General features: G+C 44.8%; 1 protein-coding gene across 1 annotated transcript in view; it reads left to right on the top strand.

The window, feature by feature from the left end:
* The first annotated feature begins 10,346 nt into the window (after positions 1-10,346).
* LOC135207556 (WW domain-binding protein 11-like) overlaps positions 10,347-21,427 on the top strand; it is a 41,243-nt gene continuing 30,162 nt past the window's right edge. Inside the window, exon 1 of the mRNA XM_064239386.1 lies at positions 10,347-10,518. Coding sequence (XP_064095456.1) covers positions 10,455-10,518 — 64 coding nt within the window. The 5' untranslated portion in view covers positions 10,347-10,454. The remainder of the gene's footprint in view (positions 10,519-21,427) is intronic.

The following is a 21,427-nucleotide window of genomic DNA, read 5'->3' as shown; positions in this document are numbered from 1 at the left end:
AAACAAGGTGGAGACCATTAGCAAAGACTTATTGTATGCAAAATACACAATAATACTATTCATATTTTGTTGTTATACTTATCAGTAGGAAATACAGAGGAGAATAAAAATAGAGATAAAGCAATAAAATTAGAATGCGAAAACATTATTAAAAACAAGAATCATTATTAATTTTAGGAGATTTTAATGGCCATATAGGTTTCCTAGGCCAGCAGAATACAGACAGAAACGGGGAAATAATATTAGAATGGATGAATGAGCATAGGCTAATACTACTTAACGCAGAAGACAGATGCACTGGAGTATACACATGGGAGAGAATGCAGATGAAAAGTGTAATAGATTTTGCTTTAGTAAATGAGAAGTTATATAAAAATTTTGAGGAGATGGTAATTGATGAAGACAAAAATGAATTTGATACCTCAAACCATAACCTAATTACCATTCACTTAACATTCAAAGGACAGAACAAGAATCTCAACAAGGGTAAATGGGAGGAAGTAAAATACTTCAAAACAGATGAAGACAACCTAAATGACTTTATTAAAAAACTAGAAGAGATCCTAATAGATAAAGACACTGACAGAATCACAGAAATGGACTTATCAATAAAAGAAGTAGCAGAAGATAAGCTAGTGAGAACATATAGGAGAAAGATGCTAGTAGAGGAGAAAGTAGAAGAGCAACCCTGGTTCAGTGAAGAAATAAGAAAAGGTATCAAGGAAAGGAAGGAGCTGAATAGGAAGAAAAGGAATGAGAGAGATAATGTCGTAAAGGAAAGTCTAGAAAAGAAATATATGCAAAAGAAAAAAGAAGTGCAGCTACTAATAAGAGAGGAGATAACAACTTATGAAAAGAAAATAACAGAAGAAATAAGAAGAAACAAAAACAAAGAGCTCTGGGAAAATATTGGTAAGTTAAGAAATAAGCAAAGAGGAAAAAAAGAAACTATACACTTATATAATGAACAGGGAAGCAAGCTAAATGAGGCTGAAACAAAGGATGAATTAGTGAATTACTGGAGAACCGTTTACAGCAAACACGAAAATAAAATAAAGGAAATCTGGAACGAAGAGAAAAGGATGGAATATGAAAATGAATTGGCAGAAGAAGGTGATATCATAAAAATTGGAGACTATAGATTCCCAAAAGTACTAAGAGAACACATGAACCTAATGATGGAATGCAAAAGGAAGAAAATCCCAATGCAGGAACCTCTGATAACCAAGGAAAAAGTCATAGCTTGTCTAAGTAAGCTCAAAGCTAAAAAAGCTACAGGCCCAGATGGAATCAAACCAGAGCTTTACAAAGCATTAATGAAGAGCAAAACCTGTATAGAAGTATTAGTTAGATGTTACAACATAGAGCTAGAAATCAAAGAAATGCCAGAATCTTGGAAGAAATCGAGAACAAAAATGATAGAAAAGAAAAGGAAACCAAGGGCTAAGGATTTAGGGCCTATAGCTTTATTAAATATATCATACAAAGTATTCATGATGCTAATAAAAGACGAAATTGAAGCACACCTCAGACTGAATGAACAAGATCACGAATGCCAAGCAGGATTCACAGGAGGGAGTAGGATAGAAGCTAATATCCTTACACTACAATATTGTGTAGAAGAGAGCCACAGGAATAGAAAACCATTAATAGTAATAGCTATCGATTACAGTAAAGCATTTGACTCAGTAAAACGAGAAGTTATGATCGAAGTCATGAAACAGTTCAAAATACATCCAAAAATCATAGAAGCAGTAGTTAATATATATGAAGGGGATAGCACAATAATAGACCTAGGGGAGGGAGTTGAACAGGAAATGGGAATTACTATTGGGATTAGGCAAGGTTGCACAGGCTCTACTTCACTTTTCAAACTGATGACGTATTTAATAATTAAGAAAATGGAGGAGGAAGGGACAGGATTTGAAAATGAGCTAGTAAAGATAGGGACACTTTTCTTCGCTGACGATGGCTTAGTTTTAGCAAGTAATATAGAAGATGCAAGAATAAATATAAAGATTTTAATAGACTTGGGAAATAAATGTGGGCTAGAAATAAATAAAGAGAAAAGCAGCATCATTATTTTCAATGTGAAAGATAAACCAGAAGAGATTGAGAATATCAAAATGAGGGAGAACATAACACATTTAGGAATAAAGATAAATGATTTTAGAAATATGTTTAAGCTACAGAAAAAGGAAATGTTGAAAAAAGCACAGAAGTTAGCCAACCTAACCTATTCCGTGATAGAAAAAAGCTGCAACAAAGTTCTAATAGGTAAAACATTCTGGAAAAATATAGCTCTACCGTCAGTCTTATATGGAACCAATGTGGTTAATCTAACAGACACAGAAATAGAAAAATTACAAAGAATAGAGAATGGGGTATATAGGAAAATATTAGGAGCATGCAGAAGTACAGTAGTAGCCACATTAAGGGGGGAGATAGGAGCATCTTCCATGAAAAGTAGAATTATGAGTGGGAAGATAAGCTATATAAATAATACTTTAAATGGACGGAAAGAGATACTGAAGAAAATAATTACAGATATGCAAGAAAAAGAAAGAAAATGGTGGAAAACAGTGGAAAAGTACATGCAAGAAGTTAAAATAAATATATGAAAATTGGAAGGAATGTCCAGAACAGATATAAAGGACAAAGCCAGAATATGAGACACAGAGAGGTAGAAAGAAGATTTGGAAAATAAAGTGACAGTGAATATATATATAAAATGTGGAAAAGAGAAATAAAAAATGAAGAAATTTATGATAATTCTAGTGGTTCAATACTTCTCTTCAAAGCCAGAACCAACTCTCTTAATTTAAATACAGCAAAAAGGCACCAGAACGAGAACACCTGTTGTCCTTTTTGCCATAACACAGAAGAAGACATATTTAATTTCCTCTTATATTGTTGTACTTATAGAGAAGAACGGGTTAAAGCAATAGGGTTACAGCAACCCTATGAAGAGAAGGAAAGTGACATAGTTGGAAAATTTCTATTTACAGGTAACAACGAAATAAGAAAAGAAACTATATACTTGATGTGGGAAAAAAGAGAGAGAGAAAGGAAAGAGTTCAACAAATAAACAACAACAAAAAACTCAAGAATTAGAGGCGTCGTTGCAAAGACATTGCCTCGACCCATAACTACTACTACTACTACTACTACTACTACTACTACTACTGCTAAGATGATCAGAAAATTAATATTCCATGTATTAAACCCATCAAAGTAATGTTCAAAAATAAATATTCAACTGGATAGTTATGATGCTTTGGGATGATTCAGAATTAATAAAAATTATCCCCGAGACAACTGCTAGAAAATCCTCTCTCTCTCTCTCTCTCTCTCTCTCTCTCTCTCTCTCTCTCTCTCTCTCTCTCTCTCTCTTGCATAAGAAAAAAATGCATGGAAAGTTATAGAACTAAAAAGTAAGATAGAAAATGCAGAACAAAAGATTATACAATCAAAAGAAAATGAAAAACGGGAATTGGAAGAAAAAACCCTATTAAATATCAAGCAAAACCCCAAACTATTATACTCATATGTGAAGAAGATGAATAAAAGAAGAATAGAAATAGGCCCTCTGAGAATTGAAGGGAGATTAACGAATGAAAAAAAGGAAATTTGCAACATACTGGCAGAACGATATAAGAGAGAATTCACCCCTAGAATAGATAATGAAGATAATGATATAGAAGTAAGGGACGAAAATAGTGAATATTTAGCTGACATAGAAATTAATGAAGCGATATTGTGCAGGCAATTAATGAAATTAAAAATGGAGCTGCTGCAGGGCCTGATGGAATCCCTGCTATTTTGTTAAAGAAAGTAGTTCATTCTATCGCAAAGCCACTTGCAATATTATTAAGACAAAGTGTAGATACAGGCAAGATTTATGATGAGCACAAATTAGCATATATCACCCCTACTTTCAAAAGTGGATCAAGACTTGAGGCAAGTAATTATAGGCCTGTGAGTCTAACATCACATATTATGAAAGTGTATGAAAGGGTAATGAAGAAAAATATTATGAAACATTTAATAAAAAATAATTTGTTTAATATAGGACAACACGGTTTCGTACCCGGAAAAAGTACACAAACCCAACTGTTAGTCCACCGTGAGAACATATTCAAAAATATGAAAAGCGGAAATGAAACAGATGTGGTATATCTAGACTTTGCAAAAGCTTTTGACAAAGTAGACCATAATATATTAGCAAAGAAAATTAGAAAACACAATACAATCTGTCAGCGATGCCTTCTCCGATGAGGAAATCAACGTTGCATATACGAAATGCAAAGATCTGATACCAGAGAGCATTCTCAAGGAGCGATCCGCGAAGAAACTTGTCCTCTCACAAAAAAATATCGTATATCACAAGTGGCTAAGGACCTGCTCGGTGGAAATATACGCCGATGACCCTTACAACCTGCCTCCAAAGGGCCACCCTGCTGACCTAAGCCTACCTGCGGTGTACCACACTGCAGAAAATGCCTTCAAAACAGTAAAATCTCTCTCAGAAATAATTGGAAAAAACTCTGAAAAAATTGAGGAGACAAATGATAATTTATCAAGAATCTGGGACGTGATCAAAGGACTACAGGAATCCATAATCAGCCTTAAAAAGGTGGAATCAAATAACCTCACACGGATCTGGGATGCGATCAAAGGAGTGCAGGGATCGATAGACAATCGCACAGATAGCCACCAGACTACTACGAATGCGGCATCCAGTTTTTCCTCGCCTCCCAGCAACACGGGAAGTGTCCCCCAAGTTCCGAGGGGACTGTTGACCCCAAAACCGCTCTCCCTCCCCAGTGCCTCCGGTGGAAGATATATCCCCGGTGATGATTACTAGCCCTCGTAATCCTCCCCACCCTATCTCTCCCCCCCAACCCCCCATCGTAGATGCAGATGAAACTGATCATGAGGGGTCTGGCGGCTGGCAGATACAAACAAGCAGAAAGAAGAGAAGAACCTCCCGTTTGGCCGCTGGGACCGGAGCCCAATATTCGTGTTTCACACCTCACCCGACACCTGCAGAAGAGATGCCACGTAGTAATTCACAATCTGCGCTCATCGTGACGCTGGATGCCATAGTGGATGAGAGTCAAGTTTCTCACTGGCTCTGACCCACTCATCTCTCACGAAATCCCATGCAGGATTAAACATAAAGTGGCTTACAGGATTACCTGCCTATTTCAACACCTCGACGTTCTTAAAGGCGAGAATTTCGGTCCTAATATATTAGTTTCAAGATTACAGACTAATCGGAGTCTGGTGCTGGCAGGAGGGGGGGGGGGGGGGGGGGGGGGGGTATACAAACACAAAAACATAAAACAACCAAGCGGTACAGAACGACGAACCGCACCAAGGACAAATCCAACAAGAACCAACCAACCCCCATGGGGAACTTACTGACCACTCCAACCAGGGTCATTTCCACCGCAAGTGCCAGCCAACCCCCACGGCGAGTGACTGCCACTCCCCCTGGCTAACCCCCCGCCCCCCATCCACCCAAATGATCAGCGCATTCATCTCCCATCTTCGTGAGTAGTCATGGATACATTAAACATAATCTCTTGGAATATCTTTGGCCTCAAGCGGAACATTCCTCTTCTAAACATGTTCTGCAAAAACTTCAAAGGCATTATTGCACTGCAAGAAACGCTCCTCTGGCCACATGACCTTGCCATATGCGATTCAATTCATGAAGACTACAGAACCTTCTCGACTCATCGATGCAAGTTACAGATCAAATCCTAGCCGGTCGCCCGAAAGGAGGCCTTTCTTTCCTGTGGCACAAATCGTTAGACAATACGATAAAGGTGATGACCTACAGGAGTGACAGATTGCTGGGGCTTCAAGTGACAGTAGGGAACTCGATTATCCTAATTATTAATGTTTATATGCCATGGGAAAATAACAATAATTTTGATCATTACTGCATGATTCCTAGGGGAATACACAGTATTATTCATGATTCTCCTGCTGATCATATTTGTATAATCGGGGACCTTAATTCTCACCCCACAAAACAATTTTATAATGAACTTACTCGAATCTGTCAAAATCATGCTCTCCAAATTAGCGATGTAATGCTCCTCCCTCCCTCCTCCTATTCATATGTACATAATAGAGCGGACGCTATTACAACTCCTGGCGGACCACTGCATCACATCTCCACAACTTCATGATTTCTATTATGACCTGCAATATTCGCTATGATCTTGCAACGGGCTACGATCACATCCATTACAGGTGTCATTCAGTACCCAACCCTCCCCTACGTGAACCCCCTAACTGATCGACCACCAGCGGTAAACTGGGATTTAAAAACCAACAGAAAACCAGAGACTTTAGGGCGACCACGGAAACCAGGTTGCGGTCAATAGTTCAACCGGCAGACGCCTTACTTTGTACTAACACAAATTGTAGAAATGACCACCACAAGAGGGATCTGAATGAATTCTATTCGAACATAATCTCCGCTTTGCTTGCTTCGGGCAGGACTGCCTACAGATTTCGTCAAGGTAATTCTCGTAATATTACCTGGATGGAATTGACTTGGTTAAAGATCTGTATACATACTCACGAGAAATGTTTTTTACTGTGGAGGCAAAATGGTAGCCCCAGGGAAGGGCACACTGCATTGCTAATGAGACAGGCGAGAGCGCAGTTCAAACTTGCTCTTAAGCACTGCAGGCTAAATGAAAAACAACTAAGAGCCGATGCAATGTCTAGAAACTTTAGAATCTGGTGATTATCCTCGTCTTTGGAAAGATATCCAGTCTTTAAATCCCAAAACTAAAAAGCTATCACAGAGAGTAGGGGAAGCAGTCGGAGACGAAGCTATTGCAAGTATGTGGGGCGATCACTTCAACAATATCCTGAATTGCATAAATGATCAAGATTCCCGAAGGGATGTAGATAACCTCCTTACTGACAACATTCAATTTCATTTTGCAGACCGTATTACGCCAGGTAACATCAGCGATGCCATAAACAGCCTACCTAATAATAAATCGCCCGGCTGTGATGGTCTTCCTGCAGAGGCCTTCAAACTCTGCCATCCGATAATTTACATTTTGCTAGCTGCCCTATTCAATGCGTGCATAATCACGGTTCTTCCAGACTCCCTACTCTTAGTTCACTTGATACCATTAATCAAAAACAAGCTAAAGGATGCAGCTGACCCTGGCAACTACCGGCCGATTGCAATCACAACGATCGCATCGAAGATACTTGAGTCTGTTCTTCTAGTTAGACTTCTCCCCTTTTTACACACCACTGACAACCAGTTCGGGTTTAAAGCAAACCACTCAACCGACACCTGCATCTACATACCTGAAAGAATTGCTTAATTACTACCTATCATCAGCCTCTCCATTTTCCTTTGTTTTGTAGATGTGAGAAAAGCATTTGACAGAGTAAACTACCTGAAGCTCTTCCTGAAGCTGCATAAGGGGCACACCCCTGTACCTAATTGGCATTTTACATTGCTGGTTCTCCACACAGCAATTCTGTGTCAAATGGGGTAACGTGTTATCTTACACCTTCGGCTCCCTAAACGGGCTCCGGCAAGGGGGCATTCTCTCTCCTTACCTGTTTAATACGTACACAGATGACTTGAATGTCAAACTGAACTCGCTCCCAATCGGATGCACCGTCAATGAAACAACTATAAAACAACCTCTGTTACGCCGACGATATGGTTCTGATTTCCCCATCAGTGCAAGGTCTCCAACAACTCATCGACACCTGCCGCCAATATGCAGAGGAATTTGATATAATCTACAACGAAACCAAGACCCAGTGTATGTCGCTGCTCCCGAGATCGCTTAAGCATATTGCAGAACCTCAAATTTTCCTCGGAAACCATCGGCTGGAATTTGTGCACGAATTTCCGTATTTGGTCCACATTATCACCGACGACCTAAAAGATACGGCAGACATTGAACAGAGGCGTCGTAAACTATGTGCAGCTGGCAACATGATTGCAAGGAGGTTTGCCTTCTGTCACCGAGACGTGAAACTGCTTCTATTCCGCTCGTACTGCTACAGTATCTATGGGTGTTCCCTCTGGACGAACTATACCCAAGAGACCTTGAGACGCATCACTGTTGTGCACAATGACATTCTGAGACGCCTCACAAACACTCCCCGCTACCACTCCGCCACACAGATGTTCATTGAAAACCACCTGGACAATTTAAAAATCATTGTTAGGCGAACAATGTCCAGTCTGGTAACCCGAGTGAGAAACAGCAGCAACTCGCTCATACAAAGCATCCTAAGGAGTGAAGCAAGAAGAAGATCTAAATTGTGGGAAAGATGGGAAAATGAGGCCTTTGTCCCCTAAAGGACTTAATCTCTGTATTGGCAAGATGTCATCTGCAGTTTTTGTCATTATTTACATTTATAGCTGATATTTTAATTTTTCATTATTACTGTGATTCCTATCAAGTTAAAGTTTTATTTACATTTAATTTATGTATTAAGCCCTCTGGACCTGACTACTGTAACCACCTAAGGTCTCTAGTTGAAATTTGAGTTATATAATATGTGCACCAACTGTTATTACTCGCAATGCATTTTTTTTTCTCACCAATATTATTACTGTTATTACCAGTATGATGATTACTAGCTTTTATGCTACCTCAGCTATATTATGGATAAGTGCCGATTATTCATTTTCTTTTTCTATTTTATCATATCTCATGTATCTAGATTGTGTATGTTACTGTCTGTATCTTGTATACTCAATGTATATGGCCCCGAGCTGAAATAAAACATATTATTATTATTATTATTATAATATCGTAGATAAAATAGGAAGATGGTTAAAAGAATTTTTACACAACAGAAAACAGATAGTTATTGCAAACGATGAGAAATCGGATGAAACCAAGGTAATATCCGGTGTGCCACAAGGTACGGTGTTAGCTGCAATACTGTTTGTTATTATGATTGAAGACATAGACAGTAATGTTAAGGATTCGGTAGTGAGTAGTTTCGCTGATGACACAAGAATAAGTAGAGAAATTACTTGTGATGAAGATAGGAACGCTCTACAAAGAGACCTTAACAAAGTATATGATTGGGCAGAGGTAAATAGGATGGTATTTAACTCTGATAAATTTGAATCAATAAATTATGGAGACAGAGAAGGAAAGCTATATGCATATAGGGGACCTAATAATGAGACAATCACAAATAAGGAAGCAGTTAAAGACCTTGGTGTGATGATGAATAGGAACATGTTATGCAAAGATCAAATAGCAATTCTTTTGGCAAAATGTAAAGCAAAAATGGGAATGTTGTTACGGCACTTCAAAACAAGAAAAGCTGAACACATGATTATGCTTTATCAAACATATGTTCGTAGTCCACTTGAATATTGCAATATGATATGGTACCCACACTATCAAAAGGATATTGCACAAATAGAGAGTGTACAAAGGTCCTTTACAGCTAGAATAGAAGAAGTTAAGGACCTTGACTACTGGGAAAGACTACAATCATTAAAATTATATAGTCTAGAAAGGAGAAGAGACGCTACATGATAATTCAGGCATGGAAACAGATAGAAGGAATAACAGAAAATATCATGGAACTAAAAATATCAGAAAGAGCAAGCAGAGGTAGATTAATAGTGCCCAAAACAATACCAGGAAAAATAAGGAAAGCACACAGGACATTAATCCACTACACACCAGCATCGATAATGCAGCGTCTATTCAATGCGTTGCCAGCTCATCTAAGGAATATATCAGGAGTGAGCGTAGATGTGTTTAAGAATAAGCTCGACAAATATCTAAACTGCATCCCAGACCATCCAAGATTGGAAGATGCAAAATATACCGGAAGATGTACTAGCAACTCTCTGGTAGACATTAGAGGTGCCTCACACTGAGGGTACCTGGGGGCAACCCGAAAACCCGAAAACTGGTTAAGGTCTTGTAAGGTCTGTAAGGTCTCTCTTTCTATGTGTGTGTGTGTGTGTGTGTGTGTGTGTGTGTGTGTGTGTGTGTGTGTGTGTCTGTGTATGTAAAAGTAATATGACGGAAACAAAACTTTGAGAGCAGTTATCTCTCGCAAGTAAAGTAACAGATTTTAAGAAACAGCAGCGAATCACCGATTGCTTATGCTTAATCATGCTTATCCTGGTAGAAAAGGACGTTACGATCTATTATTTTCAATAGATAAAAAGCTTCTACTAACATTAAATTATATGGGAATAAAGAAATAATTAGAATTTTGAGATCAGAAACATCTCACAAGCAAAACGACAGATTTTAAGAAGAAGAAGAAGAAGAAGCAGCGACTCGCCGATCGTCGTTTGTTCCTACGTGAAAACAATAACATTAGAGCTCGACAGACTATTAGGGAACACAGTTATTCTCTTCTCGTGACCCTCGTTATTTTAAATTTGACCTTTAACCATGGGACGACGAAGTATAAATACCACCAAGAGTGGTAAATATATGAATCCGACAGATCAAGCCAGTAAGTGTCGTTTTTTCCTTTTATTTATTCTGTTTTTTTCGGGTATTTGTGACCCTGGGTGGGCTTGACTATGCCAGGTGTTTTTTCGAGCCATACTGGACCCGGCTTATTTAATGTATTCCGATTAATATGAATGAAGTCTAGAACTATGTCGGGCTGTTTTATTCACATTTATATCAGGATAACGTATTATATCAGGCTTTAATGTTAGCCCAGCCAAAAGGCTTGGTAGCCTAACCTTTCGGCGTCACATCAAAATTTGGTCTCTATTTTGACAGCTGAGTCTCGACCCACAGCTGAAATTTCGATGCGACATTCTGAGTCGCTATAGGCTCAGAAACTTGCACATTTATATATAATTCACGGGCTTATATTTTTTTCATTCTCTGGCTGTTGATTAGGCTTTTGCCAGTTTGGTTCTTACCGGACTGGTACCCGCAACTAGCCTAACATGGCCAGGCTCACCATCGAGAATTTCTATCAACAGAGATTAATGTCCACTGTGGCCTAGACTATGGCAGTTGTGATTTTTCTTTGCAGTTTTACCTCTTGAACAAGAATTCTAAGTAGTACCTATTTATAGGGTAAACAACCGCAGTCGATCCATAGTCATCGCATGGCTCGGCCTTATTCACTCGATATTTAATTGGTGAAACAAAAATACAATTACATCTTTAAGCATACCATTCAAAAGACTTCGTCAACATAATGTGATATATGAAAGCCCCATACGAACTAAAATAAGCATGTGAGCTCTTCATAAAATATGTTTTCAAGGGAGTTTTGAAATCCAATATGGTGGCAGTCGCGTGACTGGCCGTTCTAACCACAGACAATCCACCCTCTTTCCCAGCCTTCCCAGCACTCATTTGAACAATGTTAGCGTATACTATAGGGTAGATCACCACGGCAGGCCAACCAGGCCACCTACATTCAACGCTTGCCACCCTCCGAAAAAGTACATTATAACGCGTCCTGACACCCGAGATGGGCATCAGTCGCGACTTGTTGTTGGTGAGAAAACGGAGCTAAAGACCTCTACTCTCCTTTCGAGTAAGTATTTTCTCTAAAGTTAGAAATTAAGGCCAAATTTTAAGATTTAAACAGAGGGTACTGAAAATGGCGCCCACGGCAGTGGAAATCTCACCAAAACGCGTTCAACATTTTTACTTACAACTCGAGGTATTTAGAAGATTGACGCCATCTCGATGTTTACGGAGTAGCTTGTGTCAATAAACTAACCATTTCCTGTGATAAATCCACACACCACTTGTGCCCACAGACGCTGGAGCACTTTCATCACAACAATCGAAACACGATTTCTCACCAACAAACAAGCCAGGAGTAAACAGCTGTTTTGGTAGAAGATGACGAGAAGCGTGCTCTTAGCTAATTTTTGAATAAGTAGTAAAACATCAATTTGTTCCGATACGTAATACAAACCCTCGGTCCTTTAACAATAGGAAGTAGCTAGCGGCAGCTGGAACGGTCGTAAGCTTCGAACAAGGGGAGAACGGTAGTTAACTGCTTGTCCGATCGTCGCGCGCCGCGCGACTGGGAGGTAAACAAATCACTTTTGCTTTCGGCCGTGTGTGGGAAGGACGTGTTCGCCATCGCTCTGCCCGCTTTGTCGTTTGCTTCAACTTTGAGTATTTGTTTCTCTTTCTGTATATCAGGAGTGATTGTAAGTACTTTTTCTCAATTCTATTATTCTTGCAATGAGTGAATTGGAAGAAATGGAAATATCACCGCGCCCTCCAGTCGCCCGTAGAGTGTGTCCCGGGCTGGAGGGGGGCGTAAATGTGGAGGGTTCAGGTCATTTTCGTTGAGGTGGACCCCACGAGGTTTGTACTCGTTGTCGGGGGGGGGCGAGAGTGCTCCCGCAACGAACCATGTGTGGTTTGTATGAATTGGTCCGAGGCGCAGTGGGTGCTGTACGAGGGCAGGAAGAGACTTAGGCCGGCCAAGAAGTCATCGGAAAGTCCCAGTGACTCCTTTGGTGACGGACACTTCGTCCTCTTTCCTGCCTCCCGGGCCAGCCCCCCACGTTTCGCGCCTTCCCCTGCGGGGGGGGTAGCGGAGTCCTTTTCCTCTCTCGATCCGTCGAGTGTGGAGGAGGGCGCCCGCTACCCGGAGTACAGCTGTACTCGGGATCTTCCGTCCGCTCTGGGGGGGTGGGGGGGGTGTTTTCGCCCCCCAGGCGCGGGGAAGCCCCTCCAATTAACCCGACTGTTGCTTCCGCAGGTGTGCCATCAGCGAAGGACGACTTGGGACAGGTGTGGGAGTCGCTGGGACTGCAGGGAGTGCCCAGCATCCAGGGGTTGCTTCAGCGGTTGGCGGGGGTCGGCGGTGGTCACTCATGGTGCGGTGGACCACCACTACTACCACATTAACGATCCCCAGCGTATGAGATGCCACCACATCTGGTATATACGCCCCATATAATGTCGGTGACCACCCACGGTGGCAGTACAAAAACCCATTGCCGCCGTTCCAAAGAGGACGATGCCACCACCACCTGGATTTTTTCCTTTGCCGACCCGGACTTCCGCTGCCCTAAGAGTACCCCCCTGGACCTGCCGCCAGTGCCACGGATGACGGTGACTGTCGACAGGACGCCTGGCTCTCCCGTGGTACCTGCCGTGCCTGCCGTACCTGTTGCCGTTCCAGCTAGCTCTTTCCTTTTCAGATAGGCCTGCACATTCCATTTCAGATGTTCCTGCCAGTTTCCATGCTGTTCCGGACCTGTTCCTGTTGTTCCTGCTGCTGGTGTTGCTGTAAACAGTCTCAGGTCTTTCCGGACAGGTTGCAGTCGGGCCCTGTTGCTTCGGCAACTGCCCCGGCTCCCTCCTGGATGGAAGACCCCTGACCTCTGTCCTGCGGAGCCTGGCGAAGAAGAAGAGGAAGAGGAGAGGTGTCGTCGTCGTCTTCATCGTCTTCTTCGTCGTCTGCTGCCTCTCCTTCCCCTTCGACTTCTAAGGCTAAACAGCCGAAGAAGAAGAAAAGGCTGCCTCCTCCCCCCCTAAGAAGACTCCTTCGGGATCTTCTAAGGGCCCGGCTCGCTCAGGCGAGTTGGGGAGCTTCTGCTGGTCCTCCTGTTCCTTCGGGTACAGGGCCCGTCGCTTCTTCTGCAAAGAAGAAGTCGACGGGGACCAGAGGTGCATCAGCCTCGGCTGGTGCGTCCTCACCTGGTGCTAGCGGTTCTGCCGCTAAACCAGGTTCCGTCGGCGCTTCTCGTTCGCGAGAAAGCACCGAGTGGACGCTCTTCCAAAAGAGGACCGTCCAGCCAAAGTTTTGACGTCCGAGCTCGCTCGCCGTCAAGACAGCGGCGCGGAGCAGAAGACTGGCGAGAGTCGTGCACACGACTCTCGCCAGGCCAGTGGACGCTCTCGCAGCGACCAACTGGCTGCTCGGGCTGACGTGACGGTCGCTGACCGGCCACGGGTTGAGGCGAGGAAGGAGTCCCCACGGCCGCCGGTACCAGCGGTTTGACGCGCCGAGAGGACGCTGGCCGGTCTCGACGCGAAAGGGAGCCTAGCAGGTCACCCGTCCGCCGCTCCCGATGGGACCGGGCGGAGACGGTGACCAGCGGCAGCTCGCCTGACGCTAGAGATCGGTCTCGACGTTCTCAGCCGAGCCAATCGCCCCAGGCGAGCGGCGACGCTAGGCCTACTGCTCGACCGTCACCGCGGGTTGACGATCAGCAGCAGCCCTCCACGCACGCTGGTCCTGCCAGCGAGCGAGGGGGGAGCGTCAGGTCTGCCTCTCCCGTACCTTCAACCTCCTCGGGCTATACCGGGGATGGAGGCGAGGTACCAAGGAGCGATCACGAGAGGTGCGCCGCTCGTGACCCGGCTATGACGCCGTACGGCTCAGGCACGGTCTTAGGACCGACCAGGACGTACGCGCAAGTAGTTGGAGGCGACCGTCAGGGGTCTGTCGCTGTTCCTCCTTCTGAAGGAGGAGTATCGAGGGATATGCTCTTGCTGGAGGGACTGGACGGTCCTACTCCACAAGACGCTGTGACGCCCGAGATACAGAGGAATTTCGCAGAGGTCATTAAGCTGATGCGTCTGCATAATGACCTCGCGGAAGGATCGCCGCTACCACCAGCAGAGCCCACGTCCCGGCTCGAGTCATTTTGGGGTCCCAAGAGGGAGCCCAAAATGACGATGGGGTTGCCACGATCAGAGCTTGCGGACTCAGTCCTGGATCAGGTGGAGAATCTCGTCTCAGGACGGGAGGACTCGCTAAAATCCGGACGGTCCTCTAAGCTGCTTCCTCCTCCTCTACAGCGGCAGAGGCGATTCTACGTGCCATCGGAAGACCCGATACTGCCGAAACAGGTTAACCCGGAGTTAGCGAGGCTGACTCCAGGTGTGGTCCCTGCAGCAGCTCCTGTCGGAGAACCTATGGTTCTCGCAGCAGAGGCACTTGCCCTGGAATCTACCGCTATGGCAGCATTCCAGGCAGTTTCCTGGTTGGATTTGTGGTCCCTCACAATATCCAAAGTAGCGGCCGGCTCCGGGAGTTCTGCTCTCGAAGACGACGCTTCTTTTAGGAGACTGTTGCCAGTTCTGGAGGAAGAGCAATCTGCTTACCTGCCCATCAGACTGCTAACCTGTGGGCCAACTTGGTTCTTCGACGTAGGGACGCAGTCCTTACCCGAGTGACCAAGGGGGCTGGGCGTGAGGCGGCACTCGGGCTACGAAATGGACCTCTTAGGAGTTCCCCAGTCTCTCTTTCCTGGAGAGATGGTGGACGCTGCGGTGGAACGGCGGCGCACTGACGAGAGTGACCGCTTAGTCACCAGGCAGTCTCGAAGGTTTCTGGGCAATCTCGAGTAACTGCGGCCAAACCAAAGAGCTTGGCTAGCGCTTCCACGGCGGCGAAGACGGTTGCACCGTCCAAACCCCGTGTGAAGACTCCAGTTGTTTCGACTTCTGCGAGAGGAGGCCGCAACCAGCCCTCCTCCCAGCCCTCCTTTCCCCGAGGAGGTGCTGGAAGAAGTCGAAACGAGGAGGGAAACGCTAGGGACGGCGTTCCCCTCACCTGCTGCCGGAAGTGGGGGGGTGCCTGGCGAGCCATTGGGCGACTTGGCAGCGCTACGGCGCTGAGAACTGGATAGTAGACGTCCTCGGGAGGGATAATCTACTACCCTTCGAGTCTCGGCCCCCCCTCATCTCCAAACCGGTCCATCTACAGACCTATGTCCGGGGATCAGCAAAGGACAACGCTCTTCGACAGGAGATCAAGACCATGCTGGCGAAACGAGCTGTAGAAATCGTGGAGGACCAGTCACCGGGCTTTTACAGCCGCCTCTTCCTAGTGGAGAAGGCATCGGGGGGCTGGCGCCCGGTGATAGACCTCTCTCCCCTGAACCGCTTCGTTCGCACGACGCGGTTCACGATGGAGTCGGCACGCTCAGTGCTCGACTCGATCAGGGGGAACGATTTCATGCTTTCAGTGGACCTGAAAGGACGCGTATTTTCAAAATACCCATCCATCAGTCCTCCAGAAAGTACCTCCGCTTCATCTTCGACGGGACGGTGTACCAATTCAGGGCACTTTGTTTTGGTCTCTCAACCGCCCCACAGGTGTTCACGCGAGTGTTCACTCTGGTGTCGGCTTGGGCCCATTCGAACGGGATACGTCTTCTGAGGTATCTCGACGATGGCTGGTCCTGGCGAGCTCCCGCTCGCAGTTGCTACAGGACAGAGATCGACTCCTCAAGTTTTGTCGCGATCTGGGGATCGTGATAAACTACGAGAAGTCCGATCTCGAACCAAGCAGAAGATGAAGTACCTGGGTATGCTGATAGATACGGTAGCAGGGCAAGTCGTTTCCCGCAGACTTGCGTATCAGCAAATTCAGGGAGGCAGCCGGCCGGTTCCTGTCGCGGCAGGAACAGGCAGCACAGCAATGGCAAGTCGTGATCGGCCATCTGTCGTCACTCGAGAAGTTAGTCCCTCACGGGCGTCTTCACCTACGGTCTCTCCAGTGGGGGCTAAGGGAGAGTTGGTCTCAGGCCAGGGATCCTCCTTACTTTCCCGTGGCTATCACGGACAAGGTGAGGAAGGACCTAGCCTGGTGGCTCGACGACGAAGAAACCTCTTAAGAGGATGCCTATACGCACTCCCCTCCGGAGATGCTTCTGTTCTCAGACGCATCGACCGAGGGATGGGGCGCACACCTGGAGGAGTTGCTGACTGCAGGTGTGTGGGACCATCACGAAAAGCACCTTCACATCAAGTCCTGGAACTCAAGGCGGCGTTCAACGCTCTCAAGAGTTTCGGGACCGCTTGGTGGGACACTCAGTGGTGTTGATGTGCGACAAACCACAGTAGTGGCATATGTCAACAAGCAGGGGGGGCTAGTGTCTCTTCCGCTCCATCAGTTGACAGTGCAGGTGCACGAGTGGGCCACGGCTCACTCGATAGAGCTGTCAGCACGCTACATTCCAGGCAAGAGGAATGTAGTAGCAGACAAGCTCAGCCGTCGGGATCAGGTGATAAGGACCGAATGGTCTCTACACCAAGATGTGGCGGAAAGGAAAACTCTTCAACCTGTTGGGGGCGTACCGGTCGTAGACCTGTTCGCCACCCGGCACAACAGAAAACTTCAGGTTTTCTTTTCAGCTGTGCCGGACCATGGGCAGCTGCAGAGGACGCTCTCCAACACCCCTGGGACAACCTCTTCGCTTACGCCTTTCCTCCCTTCTGTCTGATTCGGAAAGTGATCAGTCGAGCGTGGTCACTCCAATCTCAGAATGATCCTGGTGGCTCCCAAACGACCTCAAGCCGTTTGGTATCCGGACCTGCTGGCTCTTCTTGCGGACGCACCGAGAGAACTACCCACCTGGCATAACCTCCTAGCCCAGCCACACGTAGAACGGTACCACCACGCAGTCCAGTCCCTTCAACTTCACGGCTGGCTGTTATCCACCATCTCTTGCGAACGAGAGGCTTTTCTCGTAGCGCAGCAACAGAGATGGCTGGACACGTCAAACAGTCCTCTGCAGCTGTGTACCAGGGGAAGTGGGCCGTCTTCTGTGGTGGGTCGTAGACAGGGTCTGTCTCCTCTCAGAGCCACTCTTCAGCAGGTAGCGGATTTCCTCGTGTTTCTTCGCCGAGAGAAGCTCCTCTCAGTACCCACAGTTAAGGGATATAGAGCCGCCCTGGCTCTCGTCCTAAAAACTGAGGGGACTGGACATCTCGAATTCGTTCGAGATATCCTTGCTAATGAGGAGCTTCGAAAGGTCTTGCCACCCAGGGAACTCAGGCCCCTGCGTGGGATGTGACTCTCGTACTTAGGAGTTTGACTCGAAGACCCTTCGAGCCACTCCGAGAGTCGTCAGACAGGGATCTGACCCTCAAGACCCTCTTCTTGCTGGCCTGGCATCGGCGAAGAGAGTAGGGGAACTACATGGCCTTTCTTATGATGTTAAACATACCAGAGGCTGGGGAACTGTGACGCTCGATTTCGTCCCGAACTTCGTAGCTAAGACTCAGAATCCGTCGATCCCTGACGACAGGTTCGAGTCTTTCACGATCCCCATCCCTCCTGGACTTCACCGATAACGATGCGGATGAGATGCTGCTTTGTCCCTGTGAGGGCGCTACGGCGCTATCTGAAGAGAATCGACATCTCAGGCCTGAGTGTCGACGCTCTTCGTTAGCACTGGGGTCACCAAGAAAGAAGTCTCCAAGAACACGCTTTCTTTCTGGCTGCGTGAGGTGATCAGGAGAGCGTACGAAGCTGTGATGGTAGCGACGACATCCGTACGCTCCGTCCAAGAGCCCACGAAGTCAGAGGTATCGGACCCTCCTTAGCGTTCCGTAAGAACTTCTCCGTGGCGCAGGTCCTGAAGGCAGGTGTCTGGGCCAACCAGACCACCTTCACGTCCTTCTACCTTCGGGATATTGCCCACAAGTCCTTGGATACTTTTTCCTTGGGACTGTGGTGGCTGCTCAACACGTTGTGTAAGCTTACCCAGCAACCCGAGCAGGCAGAAACAGCATCGATTCCTGGTATGACTGGGAGAATGAATGCGTGAATGAGAGAGTGACTGGCTTCTCTTCACCATCTTTTTCTACTCTACCTGTGGGCAGAGGGATACGGTCGTACCTTGCTGGAAAGGAGTCAGATGCAGGTAAGCTATTCAACAGAGCTCCATCTATCTCTTTAACTAGAGATAGGAGTAAATATCCACCACTTTCTCCAACAAGGGGGAGAAGTGGATGCCAACATGAGACAAACCCATTACTTTACATTTGCTCATGTAAAGGAAAAGTTCTTACAATGCTGGTACGAAGAGATACGCTTGCCTCTCTCTTAGTACTCGGCCCAGAGGTCTGACCATTGATCCTGCGGTGCACACCCCGATCAATCGGACAGAGGCTTGGATCCCTCCCTCGCTCTTACGACCAGGGAGGCATTCCAGGATGGACGAACACCAGTCTGTTCATCAAAAGACTCAGATTCCTCCCACCAAGAAGTGAGTCTTCCTATTGTTAAAGGACCGAGGGTGATTACGTATCGGAACAAAATGGACAATTTGTCGAAAATTGCATTTTTCCTAACTATACAAACCTGAGGTCCTTTAACATAAAGTCCCTCCTCATGCCACCCCTCACTCTGCGTATTTTGCATGGGCCAAAAGCAAAAGTGATTTGTTTACCTCCCGATCGGACAAGCAGTTAACTACCGTTCTCCCCTTGTTCGAAGCTTACGACCGTTCCAGCTGCCGCTAGCTACTTCCTATTGTTAAAGGACCTCAGGTTTGTATAGTTAGGAAAAATGCAATTTTCGACAAATTGTCATATTTTACATATTTATGATGATTAATTTGAAAATATTCGTTATTGAAAAAGTAACTCGACTCTGGCTCAAATTTAAGTAATTATTTTTCAGAATTAGAACGTTCTTTTAAGTTCTGTATTATGACGTCACAACATCTTGACTTTCGTACCTATTGTAAATAATTGCTATACTCAACTGTCATTGCAGAACAGTTTACCAGTTATTCATGCAGATTGTTATCAGCTATACATGTAATTGTTATAATCGTATAAGGCGCATATATATCTTTATTATTTACTTTTTGGATATATGAAGATGTTTTACTGCTGGATTATCGCCGTAGTGTGACGCAATCGTTTTCAGGTCCATGGGACTCTGTCTGTTTTCGCACCATAAGAAATTATGGGGCCGAATTTGCAATGACCAGAAAGTCGTTAAAAGAGGAAAAGTTAGCATTGAGGGGCATATGTTTTGACTGAGAAAAATACAAATTTATTCAATAGCTAGCTGTAAAAAAATACTTGGTTATAAAAAACTTGATTGACAACTAAGCAGCATGTCTACTATGGGTTCAGAGACAGTGCAAGCACGTTTTTGGGCAATACCTATTTCTGTAACGAACACTCGTAACAGAACGAGATTTTGCTATAGTGCATTACACCCAGTGCCGTAATTTATAAAGGTATCGTGAATCACTAATCGTAAAGAATAACGACACTTGTCCTTGTACCAAGAGACAAAAACTCCATTATGCAGAAATGGATACGAACACGCGTATAAAGCTCCATACTACCCCCCCCCCCCCCCCCCCCTCCCCCACCACCGCCATCCCTTTTCTCTTCGTTCCTCCGCCTTCCTTTCTCTCTCTCTCTCTCTCTCTCTCTCTATCTCTCTCTGTTGCCATTCGGTATGTGTTGACCCTCCAAACTGGATATAAGACTACACACAAAACGTTGAAATTGGTGTAATTAGCTATGTATTGGAAGTATATACATAAAATATTAAGCAATTTTATCATTATTGCATTACTTAGACAACTAGAATTCATGGAAACAGTTTATAATAATGGAACGGCGTATGTGTGAAGCCTCCACTAATGTGGCAATGATGATTTTGCCATTCTTAGCATGCAAACATTAAAGCATGCAAACATTAAAGGTTACATTTATTTCTGGCATACGATTATTAAAGAAATTCAAAATACTAATAAAGACTGAAATCAATGAAAGTGCTAGCCAAAAACAAAAAAGCAAAAAAAAAAAAAACATGTATATAATTCACCTTCCGTAGTCGTTCCTCTAGCACTTTTCCGTATTCGTTCCTCTATGGTTTTTGGCAGCCAGATGTACGAAAACGTTAGAAACATTTGATTTGTTCCGATACGTAATACAAACCATCGGTCCTTTAACAATAGGAAGTAGCTAGCGGCAGCTGGAACGGTCGTAAGCTTCGAACAAGGGGAGAACGGTAGTTAACTGCTTGTCCGAGGGGAGGTAAACAAATCACTTTTGCTTTCGGCCGCGGGTGTGAAGGACGTGTTCGTCATCGCTCTCTGCCTGCTTCATCGTCGTATGCTTTGTTTATATTGTGTACTAATGGTTTGTTTGACTTGAAAATGAAACTGTAAGTACACTGTTTTCATTTTCATTAATTAATTATGAACCAACATGGAGTTATCGCCGTAGATGCGGCGATTTCCTCTCTTTTCATGAATTGAACCCTTGAATTATGTCTCGGTGCCGAGGGCGGGCACGCTCGCGCCGAGTCATGTATTTTGGGCGAAAGTGTGTAATTGAGAAATGTAAGTACTCTTTTCATTATATTTTTGCCCTGTGCGTTCGTTACTGAGAGTGTGATTGCGCTCAGCACGAGCCTTTTAATTTTGTATAATAGAATGCAATGAAAGTGGATCGCAATTGCAATATTTCTTTTCATTTTCATTTATTTATTTACATGAAATTTAATTTGGATCAATTTTGTTCTTACCCGGGAATTGATCCTTACGATTTTTTTATGTGAAAATTAAATCGCAAGTGCAGTATTCTGTTTCATTTCATATATATTTATGATAGCATCAGATTATTGGATCAAGTTTCCGTTCTTACCC

The sequence above is a fragment of the Macrobrachium nipponense genome, chromosome 32 (assembly GCF_015104395.2).
Source record: "Macrobrachium nipponense isolate FS-2020 chromosome 32, ASM1510439v2, whole genome shotgun sequence".
In the NCBI taxonomy this organism is placed as follows: domain Eukaryota; kingdom Metazoa; phylum Arthropoda; class Malacostraca; order Decapoda; family Palaemonidae; genus Macrobrachium; species Macrobrachium nipponense.
Note: the sequence above shows the minus strand (reverse complement) of the source record. Positions and strands in the feature narration are given on the sequence as shown.